At 35.0% G+C, this 24768-nt stretch overlaps 1 protein-coding gene across 1 annotated transcript in view; it reads right to left on the bottom strand.

Moving 5' to 3' along the window:
- Positions 1–281: 281 nt before the first annotated feature.
- The window catches only part of NHLRC2 (NHL repeat containing 2), a 73319-nt gene continuing 48832 nt past the window's right edge, over positions 282–24768 (bottom strand). Inside the window, exons 6-11 of the mRNA XM_037803993.1 lie at positions 24206–24305; positions 20856–21087; positions 20212–20334; positions 19069–19278; positions 16153–16372; positions 282–7727 (exon numbers count right to left, since the gene is read on the bottom strand). Of these exons, the coding sequence (XP_037659921.1) occupies positions 7471–7727; positions 16153–16372; positions 19069–19278; positions 20212–20334; positions 20856–21087; positions 24206–24305 (1142 nt within the window). The 3' untranslated portion in view covers positions 282–7470. The remainder of the gene's footprint in view (positions 7728–16152; positions 16373–19068; positions 19279–20211; positions 20335–20855; positions 21088–24205; positions 24306–24768) is intronic.

Genomic DNA, 24768 nt, shown 5'->3' on the forward strand with positions numbered 1-24768 from the left:
GAGATCTAATTTTCTTTTTGTGCCTTTCAAATGTTCCAACACCATTTACTAAATAGATCACCTTTTCCCAAGGTGTTAAAATTTTTTCCTATCAGAACAATGATTGCATGATTTCATTTAAAAGTATCTGCTTTCAGGTTTGTTTTTTTTTTAAACTAAGTATTATGCTCCCCATTTCCCCAAAAGTTCAAATAATAAATAATGAAACACTAGTTTCTAAGTAGTAAAATTATCTCATGATACACTTAAAACAGAATGCATATTAAAAACAAAAACATGACTTTAGAGAGAAAATATTTAATCTGCATCATGAAAAGAATGTACAAAGCTTTAGAAAAGAGGCATTAGATTTCAGTATAATTATAAACACATTCTTGTTCTCATGTATTATACTTCTTTTGAGTAGGTACTAAAGGCCACTTTATTCTCATTCCAAATAGTCTACTGTTAACCCATGCACTTGAAAAAGTCACTGACAAATAAAGTCTTGAAATAAATGTAGAAATAGTTTTCAATAAAAATATATTAATTGGTCTACATGAAACACCTAAAAAATGAACACCAAGTAAATTCTTTTAGAACTAGACCACATCTAGAAATATCAACATATAAACTTGTAAATTGGATTTTTGTTGCATTTTTTTTATCTTTGGAGAAAAAAGCAAATATAATCAACTTCTGGAATGACAGATATGAAGTTAGCACAGCAGACCAAATTTAGTCTCAAAAATAAAAGCATGACCTTTATCACACAAAGATGGGCATCTGTGTCTCTAAAATTTGACAAATTTATGAAATGTTATAATTTGCCACACAACAAATGCTGACATGTCCATAATTCACATATAAAGTAATGACAGCAATTAAAAATTTTCTGAACTGGCTCTCAGTGCACCCTAATAGTGAGAATTCAAACTTTTTGCTACGCTATAAAATATAGTTAGGAAAGTGTACCTCAAAGTAGACTGAAATGAATTTTAGGGCACATAGGGTATCGTATCCCTTCTTTAAAAACTGAAGTATTAGAAACTAGAAAAAATATCCAACACAACAAAATCAGTCTGCCACATCTGTTATTTGTGAAATCATGGTTCCTCAGTGAAACTTCTACAGAAACTACTGAACTGTTTTCAAGCAGAGGGAAGCCTCAGGTGTGGAGAGGAAGTGGTAGCATATTTCTTACAGGTAAATTTGGTTGATGAACATCACAGGCATGCGTGAACAAAACATTTCAATTCTATACAAACAAAAATTTGCTAGCATTTTGAACAATGTAGTGAACACAACAGGTAGCCTAGACTGTAGGTGCTCATGGAATTTGAATATATTTCTAGTCAGACTAAAGTTCTAAAAGCAGAGATAGTTACAGGGCAGAATTGTAAATTTTCAAAAAGGAATGTCTCTTCTTATGCTTCATGAACATGGCACACTAGATTAACAAACAGTCACAAATTCTATTTATACTGGGCCTATTTAAAACAGGGCTGATATTTTTCTCAACTTCTCAGCAGTATGAGGTCTTATTCTACTTTATTTCAAATGTATGTATGTAAGCAAGTATATTAAAAGCCGATTTAATATTTGTCCATATAATTCATACTTTCAAGTTTTTCAACACTAAAAAAACCGACAATTTTGCTTAAGTCCTTCTTTATTTCTGAAAAACACCGGATATGTAAGTTGCTGCTTAAAGAGGAAGGAATTCATAACATGCCCTTACAGTTACAAAATGCTTTTTAGTATAGGCTTGTTTAGAGCTTTTTAGTATATCAAACTGCTGGTAGAGGTGGGGAAATATGTCTGGAAATACTTGCAATTCTTTCCTTTTAGTCCTTCAATGGAACAACATGTCCTTTGGTACACTTGAGAGTGACATGCCAGTGAAGAAGGATCCATAAAACAGTGAATAACTCTAACTGAGGAAACATTCCACGTCTAGGGTTTTAACTTTCCAACTCTAACCTCTGAAAATAATTAAACCAAATCAGCAAACTAAGAGATGGAAGGGATGCAACCAGAGAAGCTGACTAGGGCTGCCTCTTGTTTGACTTTACCCAGGCTCTCCTTGGTAAGATGGGCTGCCTGAAAGCTAGAAGTAGCCAGACTAAACTGCAGTCTAATATGCAAAAAGGCAAGGTTTGTTGATCATGGGATACATACAGGCAGATTAGTCAAGTCTCTAACTTTCTATTCTTTCTATTACACTATTGCAAAGAAATGGGAGGAAAAGCAATTTTAATTATTCAGGACATAGTACTGATTTATGGCTAGTGTGAATTCATTTAAATAAAATATGTGTGTACCACAAGAGGAGGAAAAGGCAATCTTGGCAATTAACAGTGAATTCTACTTTCAAAGTATGACTTTATCACCATCTCCTTAAATTGATTTCCTTATGAATTTCAAGAACGGATTTATAACAAGGCTAACAAATTCCTGCCTGCACCATACTACTACTTAATTTAAATTAGCAAACTATTTAAGGATGAAAAGATGCTTGCATTCTTTTATCTTGATGATCTTGAATCCTAATTACTAACGTTTTGCTTCCTTTTAATAGTACCTACTACTGGAATAATGGGTTGACTGTGGAGAAAAGTCTACTATAATAGAATTGCATATAGATGAGTCACTGTAGGTGTCTACATACCACAGTGATATTTATGAAGCAATTAGACATTATGCATATTAACAGACTGGCCAAATATCATGTTTCTAGAGCTCACTTTGCCTATTAAAACAAAATTTCCATGAGTATGAATAAGTTTCTTATGGTCTGAGAGAATCCGGTGCTAAGAATCCAGTTGCTTTTTATGACAAGCTCACTGGAAGCTATTCTTGAATACACATCTATCTGTTCCCCCATCTCCAGAAAAAAGCTCTGGATATTATCTGAATTTAAGAAAGAAAAATATTTGGGGAAACAATGATTATACAGCTAAAAAGTGTATTATAAAAAGTCAAAAAGGTTAATATAATTCAAAGTATTTATCTTAAATTTCAAAAATTCTTTTTGGGTTCTTTGGATTTATTAATTATTATATAAAACTATGACAGACGTGTTAAAAAAAACCCCACAATACTTTGAGGCAATACAGTGTGGTGGTTAAGCAGACTCACATAATCAAGAGGAGGAAAAGGCAATCTTGGTGATTAACAGTGAATTCTACTTTCAAAGTATAACTTTATCATGTTTGTATAACTGCTTACCCTCTCTGTGTCTCAGTTTCTTTTTATGTAAAATAAGAAAACAGTACCTCCCTCAGGTTGCCGTGAGGACTAAATAAGTTAATGCATATAAAGCACTTAGAAAAGTGACTGAAGCACTCAACAGATGCTAGCAATCATTCTTACTACTTTATTTAAATACTGTAAAGGTTTAAGTATACATTCATAAAAGTTTAAATAAGCATTCTTAATATAGCAGTTTGTTTTCACTCTAGATCTAAGAGTAGAGCTAAGAATTAGGAAACCTGTGCTAGGATAAAAGATCCACTATTCAGTCTTCAGTCACTGGACAAAATGGACTGACCACTGCTCATGCCAGGCACAGCTCCAGGCATTAGATGCTGCTCTGGGAGCTTTCTGACCTTGATATATGTCACTAAAATTCTGAAGCTTAGTTTCCTCGTCTGTAAAGTGGATATAACATCTAGCTGTCTGATTCAAAGGGTTATTTTAAAGCTCAAATAAGGCAATATACATGAAAACACTTTGAAGACTATAAAGCGCCATTAGAGTGAAACTTTTTGGTAAAGATACAAGTATTCGGGTTCAGGGTAAATATGTCTGGACCTTCTCCAAGGAAGTTCATGGTTCCAGTAGTCCCAGAAAGTTTTTATTTAAAAAATATATAACTGCAGGTATGCTTCCTTGTAACGATAATATGCTATATAAATAGTGATACACTGTTAACAAAACTGTATTTCTCTCTTTAAATCCCAACTCTATGGAGAGCTATTAATGTATCAAATTGTTGGTAGAGAAATATTTTCCTTTAGCAATTGCAGTTGCAAAGAAAATGTCAAATCATGTGTCTTTGGTTATAAATTACTATTATCAATATTATCAACTTAAGCCAATAGCTAGCAATCTCATCAACTAAATTCTTTACAAACAATATTTCACTGATTCCTCATTGCAACTCCATGAGGCAGGTATATTAGTCCCCTTTTACAAGATTAGAATCCAACTGACTGCAAAGTATACCCTCTTAACCTACTACACTACACTACATTACATGATGAAGACACCAGAAGAAAAAAGCCACATTCATTTCTATCTTCACTATATCACATCCTTAAGCAAAGAGAACTGGTAGATCAATGGACTCCAAACAATGTTCTCATCTTTGGTAATAAAAGTGACTTTATAGTAAGTGTTTACTATTCAGTTAATTTTAAATCTTTAAAAAACATTTAGATTTTTTTTTTCTGGTTTTGAAAATAACACATTGCTCATTGTAAAAGAAAATACAGAAAATTAGAACTAAAATAAAAACATCCATAATTCCATCATTCAGGATAGCCACCGATACAGTCCCTCTGTACATATTTTTATGGAATTTAGTTAATTTTGGATGCTTGTTCTTAAACAGAACGCTAAATATGTGGCTAGACTGAAGTCTTTTTGATTATCAGATATAAAATAACAGTAAATTTTGTGCAGGTAGAAAACTATTTTATTTCAGAAATATGTTTTCTAAATATCTTTTAATATCTACATTTAATATCTAAATTTTCCAAACTATGGAAAAACAATCAAAGAGAATTTTGTCTTAGTGTTAGTAATTTGTCAAAAGTATAATGGTCATAAAAGAAACTTACATGAGAAATTCCTGAATTGATCTTTGTATCTGTGTATCTACACACAACGTACACAGACACATACACATACCCACACATATTAAACTCCTCTTGGCCATGTTAAGATTTTTAGCTTTCTGCAGGCCTGAAAACACTACAACTATATTACAACAGGTAAGAACAAAAACGTTTTTTAGTTATTGAATTTGGCCAGTACACTTGTAGGTGATTAAACTGCAAATTTTCCCTTGTGAATAAGTTAAATACTTGCTTGAGACAGCATATTGAAGATATGCAAAATCATTACAGGGATCATATCAATTTTGAGTAAGAATTCTTTAAAAGAAATTCTACTATTTGTGAAATGATATCACAAAGAGGGGAGGAAAGAATATTGACAAGCAGAATAATTTAGGGCAAAGATTTCCAAAATCTTACTCTTTTTAAACTATCACTGGACATAAAAATTTATGTAACAACAAAAGCAAAAGTTAAAAAAAAGTACAGAAGCCGTTATAGAAAAGAGAACACAGAAAAGAGTCAACAAGTTTTAAAAATAAACTTTCTAAGTGCTTTCTTTTATGTAAGAGGCTATGTGAGTCGTAAATTCTAGGAAGCTTCTTATATCGCTTTAGCATGATTTATTCAAAACCATACTACTCTACTATAAATAACATTTTAAATGTAAAAAACAATGCAGACTGGCTAGGCAAGTATGAGAATGTTCAATAAAGCTACACTTTTGAAAACCAGAAAAAGTATGAGACTAATCTGAAACTGTCTAGGAAAATAAGGAGAAAATTACTGGATTCTAGAAAATATTTCTGGATTTTTAAGTTAACATGAAAATACATACATAAAATACTTGTGTGTGTTTGTGTGTGTATTATACTGGAAAATAAATTATTAGGTATTTCTAAATTACTAAGTTAAAATTGTATATACTTCTTTTAGAGAGTGAAATTGTTTATGTCCTTAATTAGGAAATAACTGACTTAAAATATTCTCATCCTGTCCAACTAGAAATGAGAAGTATAATAAATGAAATGAGATTAATAAAATGCCTAAGGCCTATTTGCAATAAAAGAGAATACTAATGTTATCTATCCTTTTTTTTGTTTTGTTTTTGGAGCAAAAAGGTCTATGAAGTAATCAAAAGATTCCTTCTAATTTTACATTTATACTTCTTGTAAAAACTAGCTTTAGTAGATATACAAATTAAATCAAAGTCATGATCTGTGCATTTCCTTACTTTGGTGATTCATCTAATCTGAATAAAAAGAAGCTAATAACATGTTTCAAAACTAGTTTAAAATATAAAGAAAGGGACTGATGATGGTGCTTAAAGATTACACTTGAAATTTAACACTAATTTTGAAGGGGGAAAGGCATATTGTGTCATATTGTCTAAAATATTTACTGAATAAATAAATACGGTTCACCTCATGTTTCTAAAATCTTGTAAGCTGATTAAATCACAAACATGCTAAATCAGTTTTAGGTAAAACAAGAATAGGCTTTTAAATAGTTATACAGATAAATTATGGTAACAATGAAGATCTTTCAGTATCTTCATTGGCTATTTCTTTTGGGGTTAAAAGAACAAAATAAAAAAAGTGTTATCAAATCACTAAGTTTCAGCCTTCATACTTTAAAAACTAATATATTCAGAAATACTATATCTATTGATACCGTGAATGTGCTTTACATTGAATTTTTCACTTTGAAGGCTTAAAAGTGGTTTTAAAAACATCACAATAAATGCTCAGAACTTAAATTGATAGTGGGAACCAAAACATACAAAAAAACCCACCAACAAATCTGTATTTTATGCATTTGCTTATAAGTGAAATGTAATTTCAACATGTACATCTATTACCATCAGTTTCAGCTGTTATAATAAATTCTTTAAAATGAACTAGTATGACAGAATGTAATGTGTCCCTGAATCCTTTTATCTTTGAAACTCATGATGTTTCTGAGTCTCTTTCACCATCTGGTAAGAAAGTGTTCATTCTAGAAAAAGTTAAAGGAGTCGGTTCGTATGTCCTTAGTAACTCTACAATTTTTTTCTGAATAAAGTTATAATAAGGATATGTTAAAACAGCAAACAATTTATAATAAAAATAGATCATCACTCTCTTTTAAATATATCTCAACTGAGAAAATCACAGAAGATGACAGAGAACATTTACCACTCGGGTACTCTTTAAAATGTCTACTGTGATGAAAAAATGTTTTTCTGTTTTGCTTTTTAGCTTAAAGCAGACCTCAATGTCTTAAATGACAAGTGTTCTTATACAAACATGGGGACTGGATTTTAGGCCAAAATATTTGGTATTATTATCTGTATTTGTGGCAGATCATCTTATATTACATTCTATACCAGAGTGTGGACTTCAGTTTTAGGCCAAATAGCAGCATAGATTACAAAATCGTGGTTCAAATGATGGTCATTGACTTGGCTGGTCCACAACTAGAATGAAGGAATCTGTTTATAATAAATAAGTAGAAAAGGAACATAGCTTTATTTTAGTATCCGTTGCTGGAACTGAGCAGTGGGTTTCTTAACATCCCAGAGGCAGAAATAAAGCTTTTCATAAGTTATAGTGAAGGTGAGAATGAGGGATGCAACAGCTGTGGCAGTGGGTGGCTACCTAGCTTGCTAAAATACATACCTGAGCTCTACTGGAGCTATGTAACCTTGCTGTATATCAGTTATTTGTAAAGGCTGAGTGAACAAAATTCCCTTCATCATACAGGCACTGCTGTCTGTGCTACAGTAATAAAGAAACACCCTTATAGATATAACAGCTTCAAGTGATAAACAATCGCCAGGAATCTGTAGTGATATTGTTGGTTGATTGGAAATGCTCTCTATTTCTCCAGATGGTGTCTGTCCTTGAAGAAGCCATTCATTGCCTAGAAAATAAAAAACCAAGTCATTAAGAACATATAAAAACTCAAGTAGGAAATTGGAAAAGCCTTGTGAGGACTATATCATTCAACAAGCAAGTATTTATTGAAAGCTTCTAAGTGCCAGGCATTGTACTCTGTGCAAAGGGCAGCAACATAAATAGGATATATTGACCATCAATGAGAAGTTACCAGCATAATGATCTCTACATCAAATTAATATTTTTCATTTAAACACTGTAAAATAAATGATAAATTTTTTTCTACTGAAATCAAACTGAATATGGCAAATACGACCATAAATCCTCAATCCCTGAGATGAAAATGAGACCTGTTAGGTTTTGAAAGAAATGTAGTATGACACTTGAGAAAATTGATCATTTTTACCAAAAAGATAAAAGCCTTAAGGGATATAGTATGAAAAATACAGAAAATATTTTATCTAAGGAATAAAATTGCATATACAACTCTAGTGACTTCTATTAAGATAATGAATTATTTGAATATCCAAAATAAACAATCAAATAATAACAGATTTCTTTAGAAACAGGTTACATTGCATATATTATTTCCATAGGCTCAAACAATATAAAAACTAAGAGATTTTGTCCACATTATTTTAATTCATAAAACTCTACCTAGATAGAGGTGGTGGTAGCTCATTATCGAGATTATAAATAATAGTGCTGAACTGTCTGTGAATATGGTTGAAAGGGGTTGTTTAGAATCAGGTATGCCACTAGAAAGAAAGCTAGAGATTAAAATACGGGAATGTATAACACAGTGAACTTTGTGTTACACAATGTTTATGATTGACACTACAAATATAAATAAGTTCTTTCATGAACTAGAACAAATGCACAACACTAATACAAAGAGTTAATAATAGAGTGGTAGATGGGAAAAAAGTACCTATTGCAATCTACGGACTATAGCTAACAGTAATATCTTAATATTATTTCATCAATAAAAAAAGTACCACACCAATACCAGGTATCAAAAATAGGAGGGTATGCGAGGATCTGGGGGAAGGTGTGGAAGTGTTGGACTTCCTCACCAGGACTGGTGTTGATTTTGTCACAAACATTGGGACTGGCGGTTTGTCGTACTGAGCCCTCGATCATGGGACATGCCCTTATGAAGCTCGTTACTGCAAAGGAGAGGCTAAACTTGCATATAATTGTGCCTAAGAGTCTCCCCCTGAGTACCTCTTTGTTGCTCAGATGTGGCCCTCTCTCTCTCTAACTGAGCCACCTCGACAGATGAACTCGCTGCCCTCCCCCCTACGTGGGACCCGACTCCCAGGGTTGTAAATCTCCCTGGCAATGCAGAATATGACTTCCGGGGATGAATCTGGACCTGGCATCGTGGGACTGAGAGTATCTTCTTGACCAAAAGGGGGATGCAAAATGAGACAAAATAGTTTCAGTGGCTGAGAGATTTCAAATGGAGTCGAGAGGTCACTCTGGTGGACATTCTTATGTACTATATAGATAACACCTCTTAGGTTTTAATGTATTGGAATAGCTAGAAGTAAATAACTGAAACTACCAAACACCAACCCAGCAGTCTGGACTCCTGAAGACAATTATATAATAATGTAGATTCAAGGGGTGACAGTGTGATTGTGAAGACCTTGTGGATCACATATCTAGTATATGGATGAGTAGAAAAATGGGGATAAAAACTAAAGGACAAATGGGGTGGGATGGGGGGGATGATTTGGGTGTTCTTTTTTCACTTTTATTTTTTATTCTTGTTCTGGTTCTTTCTGACGTAAGGAAAATGTTCAGAGATAGATTGTGGTGATGAACGCATAACTATGTTATCATACTGTGGACAGTGGATTGTATACCATGGATGATTGTATGGTGTGTGAATGAATTTCAATACAACTGAATTTAATAAAAATAAATAAATAAATAAATGATAAAAAAAGAGGAGGGTATAAAAGTACAGGGTGTTTTGAGTTTTCTTTTTGATGTCTCTGTTATTTTTCTTTTTGGAGTGATGAAAATGTTCTAAAATTGATTGTGGTGATGATTACACAACTAGGTGATGATACTGTTAGACACTGATTGCATACTTTGGAGGGATTATACAGTAGGTGACTATATCTCAATAAAATTTGCAGGAAAAAAAAACAAAACTCTTCCTAGACTTAATTTTCTATATAACAAAAGTCTAATAATCCACTAAAAAATTTTAAGCCTTTTGGTATTAGAATTTCTCTAAATGTCTTTATATAACTAGGGCCTGCTGTCAGAAGGAACACGTGTCATATTGAGAAGTACATACTTAAGCTTTAGAGGGTAGCAGATATCAAAAGCCAGGGTTTGGAAATATATGATATGCTTTCCTAACATCTTAAATAGAGTATTCTGAACATAATCAATGACTTGGGGCCATCTGTACAAAAAAGAGACCATCTATTTATTGAGTAGTGATGAAATTCTATGTTTACTTTTTTAGCTTTTGTCTCTTTCCTTTGCTCTTAGGTCGAGTCAACATTTTTGATGACAGAGTATTTGCCTTTATTGGCCCTTTCCATGTCTCTTTTAGTATATTGCTTCTAATATTCTGTTGGCTGAAAAATCAAATTTAAGAACAACATGCTAAATGAGAATGAATATGGAGAAAGTGAACATGTGAGAATCTAAAGAGTTAGTTGCAGAGCTTTTATTCAGAAGCTTTCTAACCATTCTTTTTAATTTTCTTTGCTTATTTCTGGACTGAATATGTTTTACTTATTGTGTGATTTTGCAAGAAATCATATTAGTAGGGAACTTCTTATATTTTAAGTTGAAATAGGAAAATTATAAACTGTGACATTTTAATGTCTAATTACAGAAATAAAACATTTCTTTAAATATTTTTATTTACATTGCATGTAGGATTTCTGAAGTTACAGTTATAATATGTCAGGGATGCTTTTATGCTGCTTTTTCTGAAATGAGAGAGCTTAAAACGTTCACATATGCTGACCACTTTAAGATTATACAGATCAAAATTCAGTTAAAAGTAAATGTTTCTGTCTCTATATAACCAAGCGGGAAGAGAAAATGTCCTTTAATCTTCGGTATACAAATATAACCCATAAAATAAAACAATTTTCAAAAATCTTAAATTATAAGGATGCTTGCCTGAAAGCTTATTTGCCCCTATTAATAAAAATGGAGCCAATATCTTAGATAAGTAATGACTAGCTAAATATTTTCTATATAGACTACTTTACTTTCTTTTAATACTATCCGTATTTTATATCTCAGTGACTCAGTATTAATTTGTGTGTTTGACAGAGTTAAAATAAACATGTTAATCTGTCAATATTCTATTTTAAAAATCAATACACAGCTCTTTACACAGAGAGAAATTAAATTAACAGCGACATCCAATTGATACAACACTTTCAGACTCAAGGACACAAACGGAACAATTAAACTGGTTGTGGAATGGCCGGGGTTTGAGTATTCTGTCCCTAAAGCCACTCCATACACCTTACTTCTGCATGGTTCAGCCCTCGTGTGTGTGTGTGTGTGTGTGTGTGTGTGTGTGTGTGTGTGTGTGTGTGGTATGTGGGCAGGAAGGGGGGTTCTATAGGCTCAGTCAATCATGGTTCAGCCCTCGTGTGTGTGTGTGTGTGTGTGTGTGTGTGTGGTATGTGGGCAGGAAGGGGGGTTCTATAGGCTCAGTCAATCATGGTTCAGCCCTCGTGTGTGTGTGTGTGTGTGTGTGTGTGTGTGGTATGTGGGCAGGAAGGGGGGTTCTATAGGCTCAGTCAATCATGGTTCAGCCCTCGTGTGTGTGTGTGTGTGTGTGTGTGTGTGTGTGTGTGTGTGTGTGTGTGGTATGTGGGCAGGAAGGGGGGTTCTATAGGCTCAGTCAATCACTCCAGAGCCAATCTACCAAATTCTAGCCTAGTAGTTCATCCTAGCTAGTCTTGAAAGATCTCTCTGTCCAATTTGGTTTGGTTACCTAGTTGGTAGTTGCAGAACCTTACGGTGGAAGACTGAGTGAGAACACATGATAGAGCATGGGAAATCAGGGCAGAGGAAGATCATTAGAGACAAGAAGTCATAATTTAGAGGCACTGACCACTAACATTTTACTTTAAAATTGTACTCTCTATTACAGATGTTGGAAAGCACCACCATAAGGTAAGTAGTATACTGATTCCTTCTCACTGATTAATAAGATATAATACTGAAATAAGGAGCTAGTTCACAGTGATTCATACACAAATTCTAGTCTTTACATAATTTACAGTAACTGAATACTCTGAAAATGGATTCCAATTAACAAGTGTCCTTGGATTAAAAAAGACAAGTTATCAGTGAGGGTAAAGGCTCTGTCTAGATTTTGATTATAGGAATCCATTTGCATTCAATTACATATCCTCCAACAATGTGTTACTCCTCTACTACAACTGTAGGGCATGCTTTTAAGTAGGTAGTAAGCAAGTTAACGGGGCTCAAGTTCTACCTCTGATATCTCAAAGAAGAAAAATCAGTTTCAGGCTTAATGACTCATATATCAAGTACTAATGATTCTATTGGGACAAAATGAACAGCAATTGAAAGCTCCAAAGCATTTCATAGACATTATTTAGAAAAGTAAAAAATAATAAAACAACTGAAGAACTGAATTGGAAAGAACCTATGTCAAGTTACTTGTTAAAAGAAAGCATATGCATATTTCTGAGACACCTGAAACTCAGAGCTAGAGCTTGGCAGATATGAATGTCAGTATTAGTGCATATAGCCACTGTCAAAAAAAAAAAAGGCTGAAAAAGAGCCCAGACTTCAATTAGTGATATGAATGAAGCAGGTCTGGTTAAGACCAGGGCAAGCCAGGCCAAAGGGTAAAGGTTGAAACTGATTGTGTTCTAAAACTTCAACTTCCATCATATGGAACAAGGGAAGAGATATCTATTTGGTACAGGATGTAAATTTTCTAAACGGTACAACTCTACAGTCGATTTGTTCAAACACCACAATTTCATGGAACTTTGAATAGGAAGTGAGATACGGTAGGTTAGTATAGGCTGGAGTGAAATAGTGACACATCCCAGAGTACTTTGGGCAGATCATAAAAAATATATTTACAGCCTCCCCCTCCCCAGCCCCAAGGATCTGGGGGAAGGTACAGATGTGTTGGACATCCTCACCTGGACTGGTGTTGATGTTGTCACAAACATTGGGACTGGCAGTTTGATGTGCTGAGCCCTCGATCATGGGACTTGCCCTTATGAAGCTCATTACCACCAAGGAGAATCTAAACTTGCGTGTAATTGTGCCTAAGAGTCTCCCCCTGAGAACCTCTTTGTTGCTCAGATGTGGCCCTCTCTCTCTCTAACTGAGCCATCTCGACAGGTGAACTCGCTGCCCTCCCCTCTACGTGGGACCCGACTCCCAGGTTGTAAATCTCCCTGGCAATGCAGAATATGACTCCCGGGGATGAATCTGGACCCGGCATCGTGGGACTGAGAGTATCTTCTTGACCAAAAGGGGGATGCAAAATGAGACAAAATAGTTTCAGTGGCTGAGAGATTTCAAATGGAGTCAAGAGGTCACTCTGGTGGACATTATTATGCACTATATAGATAACACGTCTTAGGTTTTAATGTATTGGAATAGCTAGAAGTAAATAACTGAAACTACCAAACACCAACCCAGCAGTCTGGACTCCTGAAGACAATTATATAATAATGTAGATTACAAGGGGTGACAGTGTGATTGTGAAGACCTTGTGGATCACACCCCCTTTATCTAGTGTATGGATGAGTAGAAAAATGGGGATAAAAACTAAAGGACAAATGGGGTGGGATGGGGGATGATTTGGGTGTTCTTTTTTCACTTTTATTTTTTATTCTTGTTCTGGTTCTTTCTGATGTAACGGAAATGTTCAGAGATAGATTGTGGTGATGAATGCATAACTATGTTATCATACTGTGGACAGTGGATTGTATACCATGGATGATTGTATGGTGTGTGAATGAATTTCAATAAAACTGAATTTAATAAAAAAAAAACACACACACAAAAAAACAAAAAAAAACAAAAAACAAGAAAAACAACAAAAAAAGAAAGCATGTTTTTTTCAAATATCATACTCAACTGGAAAATCAATTTAATTCTTTAGAATAAAATCTGTGAAATTTATATCACTGTAATACTAGAAGGTATAGAGGTAAGAACAATTAATACTGGATCAGGACTCTAGAAACCTAGGTTGATAGATCTCCTGGCTTTGTGACAGAACTGCTAATTAACACTATTCAGAGTTATGCAGTATCTACCCATCTGCCCCTGTGGCTATAACTGCCTGGAGAAAAAGACTCCGTTTACTAGTCTGACTTTAAATTCCTGAAAGGTAAGCTCAAGTGGACCCTTAAGGCTGTTCAGCAATTGCACTATATTTCCCTAGTCACTCTCCCACTCTGCCCTCTTCTCTCTTTGAACCTTCAAAAGCTTCTCCTTCCCCCTCTCACTCACTCTTGGCTGATGGCCTTGTTCCCTACTGTACTGAGAAAACAGAAACACCCAGGATAGAGCTTCCACAAGCACCTCCTTCCACAGCTACCCATCTAGGCCTCTGGGCCACACACCTGGGTCTTCTCTCTTTACTATGGAAACTGTCCATCTTCCTGGCAAAGGTCAGCCCCCATTTCTGCACCTAATCCCATCCTCTCTCACATCTTCAAGGATAGTATCGTCCCACCTGCCCCCATATCCGGTCTTTACTCTGTTGGATCTTTGACCTCAATATAGCAAACATGCTGTTTTCTCTACTCCATCACCCCCTAGCAACTGCCATATTTTCTCTTTATCTCTTTAATGTCTGAAAGAGTAGTCTATACTTAACTTTCTCCAGTTCCTCTCCAATTCTTTTTTGATCCTGCTCTAATGAAGCATTTCCCCTACCATTCCAAAAGGGCTCTGGTGGAGGATACCAATGATTTCTATGCTGTTAAATCAATGATCAATTCTCAGTCCTTATCTTACCTGATCCATGAATAGCACTTGACATAGTTGACCACTCTTTCCTCCTTGAAACACCTGACTTCTAGTTGCCTACCCACTCTGCCTTCTTTGCTAGTTCCTCTTTTATTCCTTGATCTCTTTATGATGGAATGCTCTAGAACACTGCTGCTCAAAGTGTGGTCTGTGGACTGGTGCCAGTCCACAAACCATGAAGATTTAAGTACAGAAATTAAGAGTAAATATTTGGAAACCTTAGTAGCATTTGCCTTTGTTACGGCATCCAAATGTGTAATTAGTAGTTTACAATTTTGTGTGCCTTTTAAAAAAATTTATTTCATTTCTAGGGTTAATGACCCTATAGCTGATTTGAGATGGAACAGCATAACGGAAAAGGCACAAAATTAAGAACTAGCAGAACTGGGTTCAAAATCCAGCTTTTGACCTAATTCAATATATGCCCCTGGGCAAGTAACTTCATTTCCTTGAACCATTAGTTTCCTTATTTATAAAATAAGGGGATCAGAAAAGATGGTGTCTCTTGGTGCTCTTCAGCTCTAATATTCAAGGACTGATAACATCATTCTGAAACTACAGTACTCTGCCTCATGTGAAGGACTACCGTAGGAGAAAAATTATGACATTGTCCTAGGGATCAATTATGATTGAATGAACCTAGCTGAGGTTAAAGAGCATTTGTAACAGTTTTCCTTTGAGGGCAAAAAGAAAAGTGTCTTAAGCAAAACATTTGACACATGAAAATTGTTTTTTGTTTTTTTTGTTTTGTAAATCATGATTCCTTCTAGCCTTTATAAAATGTCCAAAAACAGCCCTTACATTACCAACAAGTATTTTCAAAATATTATTTAGGGGTATCTGATAGTCTTGTTGCTTCTCTAACACCATCCCAAATCAGCGGGTGATGCTATAAACTCCCTTTAGTATTTCATCCCTTTAGTCTAAATTGTTGATTTCTGTAAAAACAGACTGAAAATAGACTTAGTGTATGAAGAGCTTGAAAGAGATTTAGAGGGAAGAAGGAATGCATAAAGGTAACTGGAAGGAAGAGTTATAGGAAAAGATACTAAATAAGAAGTCTCCACTTTATCATTTCAGACTTTTCAACTCGAAGTGGCTCTTTTCGGGAAGAAGAAGGAGGAAATAAAGAACAAGGTTAGAATAAAGGAAGAGGGATAGGGAAGTCCATACTCCCAAAAACCAGACTAAAAACTGGTGTGTAACTTTGGGTGAGTTATACTATTCTTTGATAAAAGGGAGCAAAGAATCTCAAAGAATAAAGAAAAATGCTGAAGTGGGTTAAATCTGGATTCATTTTTCACATAATAGTCTTCAAATCCTGCCCAACTACACAGTAAAAATATCATGCAACAAATGAGAAAAATTACTAAAAAACATATGGAATATTTGTGTTTACAAGATTGTACTCTTACCTTCAGCTGTTAGAAACCAGCAACTGGCTACTCCTTCAGTTAGCTTTGTTTCTGATGGAAAGTCTAATCTTAGCTTGAATTGAAGAATCTGGCCTGGAGATGCAGTCACTGAAGAAAGCCTAATTTTTGGAGCAGATTTAGGTAGTTTGGGTAATGTCTTTTGTTTTTCTCCTAGGAATGGACCATCTACAACTGCATTTTCAGATCTGAAGACAGGGAGCTACAATATAGAAAATGTGTTATTAAAGTACAAGTACTTTAGAGTAATTACAGAGTGAGAATGCTTATTTTTAGACTTCAGTAGAAAAATACAAGTTCCATATCAATGAAACTTAACTGCCATTGTAGTCTGGTTTGTAGGTATAAAAAAATATCAACACTTGTAATTGAGTCAGAATTAAATTAATCATCCAAAATGTTTATAGATGGCAGGAAATTAAAGCAAAACTTTATCAGTTTAAATGTAGTGGATATAATATACATTCTCATTATTTTCATTGCCTACTAGAAGATGTCATTTATCTCATATCACAGATCTATATCAAGAGAAATGACACTTATGGTAGTAAACTGTGTTTATTTTAAATCATATACCATGGAAATTCCTAGAATTTTAGGAAAAAAAAAAAAAACTACTCCATTTTATTCAGGCAAATGTGATATATCAAGAGACAGTTTGTAAAAAAAACATTTAAAATTCTCCTTTAAAATTCTATGAAATGTTGTAATTCTGTATAGTGTAACGTAATACCTTGATATATTCCAGAGTATGTTAGGCAGCTAATAAAGGTATTTGCAAGCTTGCTTGAGGGACAGAGGAAAAATATGGAACTATTAAACTTCCCCACCTGGGAAACTCCTGATACTCTCTCAAGCACTAGGGACTCCCAATTTAATAAGCCAAGCCCTATGATCTTGAGGTTTGCTCTTACGAAACTTACTTCTGTAATGGGGAAGCAAAGCCTAACTATAATTATGCCTAAGAGTCACTTTCAAAGAACCTCTTTTGTTGCTCAGATGTGGCCCCCTCTCTCTAAGCCCAACTCTGCAAATAAACTCATTACCCTCCCTACTGGACATGACTTCCAGGGGTGTAAGTCTCCCTGGCAAAGTGGGACGTGACTCCCAGGGAAGAACCTGGCCCTGGTATTGTGGGATTGACAGTGCCCTCTTGCTCAAAATGGGGAAAAGAAATGTAACAAAGTAAGTTTCAGTGGCTAAGAGATTTCAAATAGAGTAAAGAGGCTATCCTGGAGATTACTCTTATGCAAGCTTCAGCTAGATACTGCAAATTGCCACAGAATGCCAAGCCCCAACCAATAGTATTCCTGAAAATCCTAAAGAACACCCAGGGCTCTAGCTGAGACTCTATAAAAGTTTCACTCACTAAGTTTATCTATAAGAAACTTGAAACCTCCAGATCCTTCCTGTGATGGTTGGGTTCATGTGTCAACTTGGCTAGGTGGCACTGGCCTGATGATTGCTGTGAGGATATTTGAGGCTGGTTAATAATCCAACGGGCTGGTTTGTCGGATCATCAGTCAATTGACTGCAGCTGACTGATGACTCATCAAGGGGCGTGCTTCCACAGTGAGAGAATGCAATTGGCTGGATTTGGTCCGGGTGATCAGTTGGAGGCTTATAAGCCGGACGGTTAGAGAACCTTTACTTCTTTCTTCAGCTGCTCAGTGAAGCATTTCCTGGGGAGCTTGTCGAAGTTGTCAGTTCGTTTCCTGAGGAGTTCGTCAAAGTTGCTGGTTCGTTTCCTGAGGAGTTTGTCAAAGTTGTCAGTTCGTTTCCTGAGGAGTTTGTTGGACATCTTCCTTGGAGTTGACAGCTTGTTGACGGCTCTGCAGAATTTGGACTCGTGCGCTCCCGCAGTTGCGTGAGTCACTTTTACAATTTGATAATCAGAGACATCTCTCATTGATTCTGTTTCCAAGGAGAACCCTAACTAATACACTTCCTATGCCAGGTAAGCCCTGAAACCCAGAGGTAAAAGTCTCTCCAAGAACATCAAACAGCTGCATCTCCCTACCCCATAATGCTGACACCCCTTTTCAACATGAAGTAATTAGAGTGATCATTGCCCAAATATCCATGAAGATTGAGAATGATCAAATGAGAGAGGAGTTGTAACAGAGAAATAGGATTTAACAAATGATTATGACTACTGAATTATTATATAGATATTTCTTTTTAGTCTCTAATGTATTAGAACAGCTAGAAGGAAATACCTAAACTGTGGGACTGTAACCCATACCATACTTTTGACATTTGCTCTATAACTTCCTGTTAAATGTATTTTGAAATTTATCACTCTTCTGCATATGTTATAGTTCACAATAAAAATGTTTTAAAAAAAGATATATAGCCTTATAAAATTAAAAAAAATTCTATGAAAGACCATGCCTTTATCTTTAAAAATTGATTAGAACTTATACATTTCTTCCAGCCTAATTTTCAACGTTTTCAGAAACGTGGTTTCTAGAGCTTTCTTTGGAAGACTATGTGATAATGGAGTCACCAAAGGAAACAAAGATGACATTAATCTAAGGATTAATCTAAGGATCAGTAAAAAAAAAAAAAAACCCAACCCACACAGTATGTGTGTCTGTAGCGTGCATTAGCATGTCTATACATTTAAAAACAGATTTGAGTCCTTTCTCTTTTTATCTCAAACTCTCAGCATAGATGGAACTGTTATTTTAAGAAAAACAGGATATCCTTAAAGTAGTCCTGCTGGTCTAATTATCAAAGTATACATCACAGGCATTTACACATTACTTTACTTACCATCTACCAATTTTACTGCTGGAAATGGCCTACCCCAAAATTCCTTGGTCAGTGCTGTAAGACATTTAGTATCACTCTTAAAATGATACTCTCTTTAACTTATACTCTAAGATTACTTACCACAGAAATTATTTTTGTTTCTAAATCCATCACTTTAATTTGATGATTATTTGTGTCTGCTACATATAATAACCGACCATTCTCTCCAATACACAAGCCTCCTGGTTCATTAAAAGTTGATTCTATAAAATTGGAACTGATAACATTACTTGCATCTCCTGTTCCTGCTAATGTTGCACAGTTTTTTGTTTTTGGATCCACGACTTTAATCTAAAGAGGAACAAAAATTTATATATTTGAAGATCAATCTCATGTTGTAGTATGGAAAAGTGAACAATCAAGCAAGCTAGAGGATCTCTGCTTGCCATTAGAATTCTTAATACATCTCAGAGAAAGAATACACATTTCCATATTTTCTTAAAAAGTTAAACATTCAAATTACACAAGTAAGTGTAATGGAGACATTCCATTTCAAGAGCTAAAATTGATGTAAAATCTCCAGCTACATCTTGTCTTCTAGAAGTAATCTCTGATGGAATTTCTGGCATTTTGTACTTACTTAAATTTTTTTTCTTTTTCTTCACAATGGGCCATACTTTCACAATTAAATTGACTTTCTTCTCATGACCATTTAACATTGGCTAAGGATTTGTAACTTTTGTTTAACTTAACGATTCCCAACTATGTCTTGATCTATTATGGTCTCTCATCATAAAGTACTAACATTTATTTTCTGCTGGTTTTACAAAAAAGGAAAATGTAAGAAAAACTGAAAAACTGAATAGACAATGCAGTAGAGAAAAACACAGAAACACTGCTGAAAATGGAATTATTTGCTAATAGGCAGTACAACTAAGCAACAGTTCAAAAATGTTCATTTATTATCTGACATTAATTTCCTTGTTACTAGCCTTCTCCTTATTTATTGAATATGCTACTAAGCAGTTTTGATGCGCTGCAATTCACAACTTTTGGTCACAGCCACTGGGGCACTGTTTAGTGCCTTCCCTAGTTCAGCACACCTGCATAACCTCTTTGCTAGGAAGGAACAAAAAAAGAATAGAATAAGACTGAATATAATTGTCAAAGACTGTAATCCTTTCTGTACTTCAGAGTGGCAGTTGTAGGAGGCTCTCACAGATCTTTCAGCATTTAAAATACAAGATATGAAAAATGATACTATATAATTCAGTCAAGACTCACCTTGTGATTATAGGAGTCTGCCACATAAAGTAAATCCCTTTTCTTGTCCCATGTTACTCCAAGTGGGTGCTGAAGCTTTGCGTTGATTCCTACTCCATCCACATCACCAAATGCAAATAAATTCTTTTATTTAAGAAGAAAAAATGGTTACAATGCTTTGTTAAGGTATAAAGTGAAAATTCAGATAGCTGTATATGGTATTTAAGTTGAGTGGAAAAAGGTCTGAGGTACTTGATTCAGACTAGAGAAAAATGATAAAATGTTGAACCTGTATTAATTTGTGGCATTTAATAGTTTATTCACCATGCTACACATTTGGTTAGGAACAGGTCAAGTCTGCTAGCCTGGTGATCTTTCCATACCATTGCCAAATACTTAAATTACATTTTTGTTTTCTCTCTAGTGATCGATGTTTTATCCTTATCTTCTCCTTGAAGTCTTAACATGTATATATCTTTGATGGTTTACATATCTTTGATAGTTTTTTGACTTGTGTTTCTTCACATTCACATTTCCTTTGGTCTGACTTCCATTTTATGCTATCAGATCAAAAACTATCTCCACTGAAGTTTTATTAACTCTCCATAAAACCGAAATTTGAGAGGAAGGTAAGTGGGCACAGTATAAAAAGTGATTTTCATTACCATGGGATCTCTTTCTCCTCCTACAAGGTGCTTCACTGCTCCATCCTTCAGTGAGACTGTTCTCACAGTACTGCTCTCACTATCTGCTACAAATAGGCAGCTCCAGGGTTCCTCAGAAGCCAGCGAAAGACCTGAAGGTTGGGCAAAACCTGCCTTGTGCGGATATGCGTTGTTTCGATTCTCTTCATTTCCACTTCCAGCAAATCGAATGCAGGTTCCTTTTTTTAACTCACTAAAAAAGGCAAGTTCATAATGGACTTAACATTGGTATACTGCATCCAATTTAATTATTAAACAAATGTATGCAAGTGATCAAATCAGTGATGATAAACACTGTAAAATTTTAAAAAAATCTAGTGCTCTTGGCCTAATCATGCAAGTCAGCTTACATTGCAGTTTTTCTAATCATTAACTCATTTATTTACTGTGTAGAGACCTTTCCACTTTCTTTGATATACACACAACTGAAACTATCCTCAAAGGCTGAAGAGGAAATCCTTGCCACAGTTAGAATTATATGGTAAGAATAATGATCAGATTATCACTGGGATAGCTTTTTTTCCCCTCTCATGTAGGTCAGAGAGCAAGTCTAGCTGGATTCCATCTTAATTTTTCTACTTTTGCAATATTAGGTTCTCAAAAGGAATTAAAAAGATTATCTGGCTTATGATAGTATAAAGCTTAAGTTTTCCTTAAAACATTTTTGTTTTCCTACGTGTAAGTAAAGACTTGCAAAAGGAATTAAAGATTTAGTTTTTAAGATATGAAAAGAAAATGATACAGGGTTATCTGCTGTAACACACTGATTGTACAAATCAGTATCTTATAGGGAACTTCTAGTTATATTTAGATACACTAGGGAAATTCTATTTAAAGGACTTTTGCAAATTAGTTTTTGTAATGCAGAGAAAACTTTAGACCCTGGTTTCTATTAAAAATAGCTTATGCAAGAGGGATTGTAAGGAAGACATGGTAGTGTCTTGTACTGAGGGAAGGGAAGAAGCTGATTCAGGATGCAAAATAATGAGACACTGTATGTATATCATTTCCATGAGATGAGACACTATATGTAGATGTTGGCACAGCATGCAAACATCTAAAATGACCATCAATCACTTATTGGTTGATATATTCCCAATGCTAAGCTAGGTAGGGGGTGGGAACACAGGGATACAGAGTATGTAAAATAAGGTCACTTACTCCAGGAATTTATAAAAATAATCTAGACAGAGAAATACATGTAATTAATACTCAAAGCAAATACATTAAAAGGTAGTTACTACAAGGACTCATAAGACTTGGGGAAAAAAAAAGCATTTTCCTTAATTTAGAGGTATTAAGAGAGGGGAGAAACAGTAGCTATCACCCAGAACAGCATATTCTGGACACCTCTGTTACTTTTGTTTTGCTATTTATAATAATGCCTCTTATAAAACATTGTTGGTAATCTTACTGTTCAGGCTACTATTATCTCTTGCTCAGATGTCAGCAACAGCTTCCTAACAGGTATCCCTGTCTCTAGTCTTGTCCCACTCCAAGTGTTGCCAGAGCTCTTTCAAAAACACAAATTTAATCATATTGCTTCTCAGCTTAAAACTTTCCTATAAAGGCCTGTACAATAATGTCCAAAGCCTCTTGAAAGGATTCACAAGGCTCTGTGCGATCTGGATTCTACTGATGTCATTAGTGTCATCTCTTGCCTGGAAAACCTCCCATGTACCCTAACTCCTACTCCATCAGGTGTCAGGCTAGTAGCCTCTTCCAGGAAGCCTTCTTAGATACCTCAAATCTTACTGACACTAGTTGTTCTTCTCATTTATGAGGCATTTTCAATTTAAAGGATTATTGCAGTGATTTCTTTTACACACAGTACTTGGACTTCCAAACTAGTTTTAAATTGTTTGTTTGCTGATCTGTTTCTCCCTCTGCAAGCCCAATGAGTACAACAACCACGTCTTTTCAATTTGTTTTAACATAGTGAACATACCTTTTCATCCCTACTGTCTAGCACAATGTCCAGCATATGGCAGATTTAATAAATATATGCTAGATGAATGACTAAATGTTGTAAAACGTTATAGAAAGGTATTTGAAAGCAACATGTACACACATATTTGGAATATCCGATATTTTGGATTATCTATACAACTGCTCTTTTCTACCAATAAAGGTAACAACTCATGAGAACTCACTTTCTATGGTGATTTGGTAGCCTTTAAGGTCTGTGACTTTCATTCATTAATTTTATTCAGCCAACCTTACTGAGCTCCTATCATGTACCAGATACTGTGCTCCGTATAGGAAACACATATATGAACACAGGGTCCCTTCCTTTAAAAGGCGGCCTGGTAGGAGGAAAGAATTACACAAATAAATAAATGCAACCAAAAGGGGGTGGAGGTGAGAAGGCAGGGGGGCAAAGGAGGGAAAGAAGGAATATTTATATAACTCCATACTAGGTATAGTAAAGTCACAGAGAAGAGTATGATCAGTGTTGGGCAGAAGAGGAAAGGCTTTATAGAAAAGATATAAGAAACTCTGCAGAGACACTATCTTTTCATCTTTTGATCTCTAAGTAGCAGCAAAGCTACCCACATTTACTATATATGCCCAGCACTATGCTGAGTTCGTCACATACATTATTAATTCTCAAAATGACTCTATTTGTTAGATTTAAATAAGGAAACTGAAACTTAGGAAGTTAAAGTGGTTCTCCTGAGCTCACACACATAGTAAGTGACAAAGTCAGGATTCAGTCTCAGGCCTGACCACAAAACCTGAGCTATTAACCACTCTGCTATGTGGTACTCAAATATTTGAATTAATGATCAGAGATAGTTGTGCCATGTCTTAAAAGATAAGGCCCTTCAAAAATTTCCAGTTCTCTTCTGGATGCTCAGTAGGATTACTCTTCTCATGTCCCTTGAAGTTAGATGTGCCATGAAACTTTTTTTCAGCTGGTGAAATGTAAGTAGAAGTGATGTGTGACACTTCTGAGGAGAAGCTTTAAGAGCCAATGAGTGACTCACAAACTCTTTCTCCCTCTGCCAGGATGACTGGCAAAGTTCAAGATGGTGGCTGATTCATCAGCCTTGGTGGCAGAGCAGTGTTCCCTGACAAATCTAAGTGAGTGAGCAAGAAGTAAACTTTGTTGTTTTAAGCCACTGGGAATCTGGGCTGTTTGTTATGGTAATATAACCTAGCATATACTGACTAGTACAGTGGGTGCTCCTACAGTGGTGACTTTGGAAAAGGGAATTCCTTGAATTCCAACTAGTGCAGCAATGCTCTGTGATTAAAGCCCAAGATAAAGATCTTTTATTTACCCAAAGAGTGTTGCTGCCACTTACTTTTTCTTTGGTAGTTTGCCACTGTCCAAAAAGAGCGCCCATATCTGATGAGTCCCGGCCATGGCTATCCACAGAATGTCATGTTTTTGGACCTCTGAACCTTTATAAAAATAAATAGTAATTATTACGTACTTATCTGGTAAATACAAACACTCCAATTGTTCAGAAGTTTAAATTTAGAGAAGATAGCAATATGTTTATGAATTACCTGATAGAGGAAAATTAAAATATTTACAATGTGTTAAGTCGTTTTTGAAAATTCTCCACTTTCCTTGTGAAAACTTTATTCCTTTAGATGTGTGATTTTACCTGTAATGATTTCCCAGAAATCCAATGTGTTCTTAATCAGTAATATGTCCCCCTGCATCTCTAGTCATGTTTTCAAAATGTTTGATTTCCTATTTTACGTGATAGAAAAAAATGGGCTGACACATACTCACCAAAGAAGTTCTTTGCTAGTCAACTACTTAGCATTAAATAACTAAATTAGGTGCTTTGTAACTGTTTCTTTAAATAAGTTCCCATGATAGAATTGTATCTTTTAAAAGTTTAAGAGATGTGTG

Source organism: Choloepus didactylus, chromosome 15 (genome assembly GCF_015220235.1).
Source record: "Choloepus didactylus isolate mChoDid1 chromosome 15, mChoDid1.pri, whole genome shotgun sequence".
Lineage (NCBI taxonomy): Eukaryota > Metazoa > Chordata > Mammalia > Pilosa > Megalonychidae > Choloepus > Choloepus didactylus.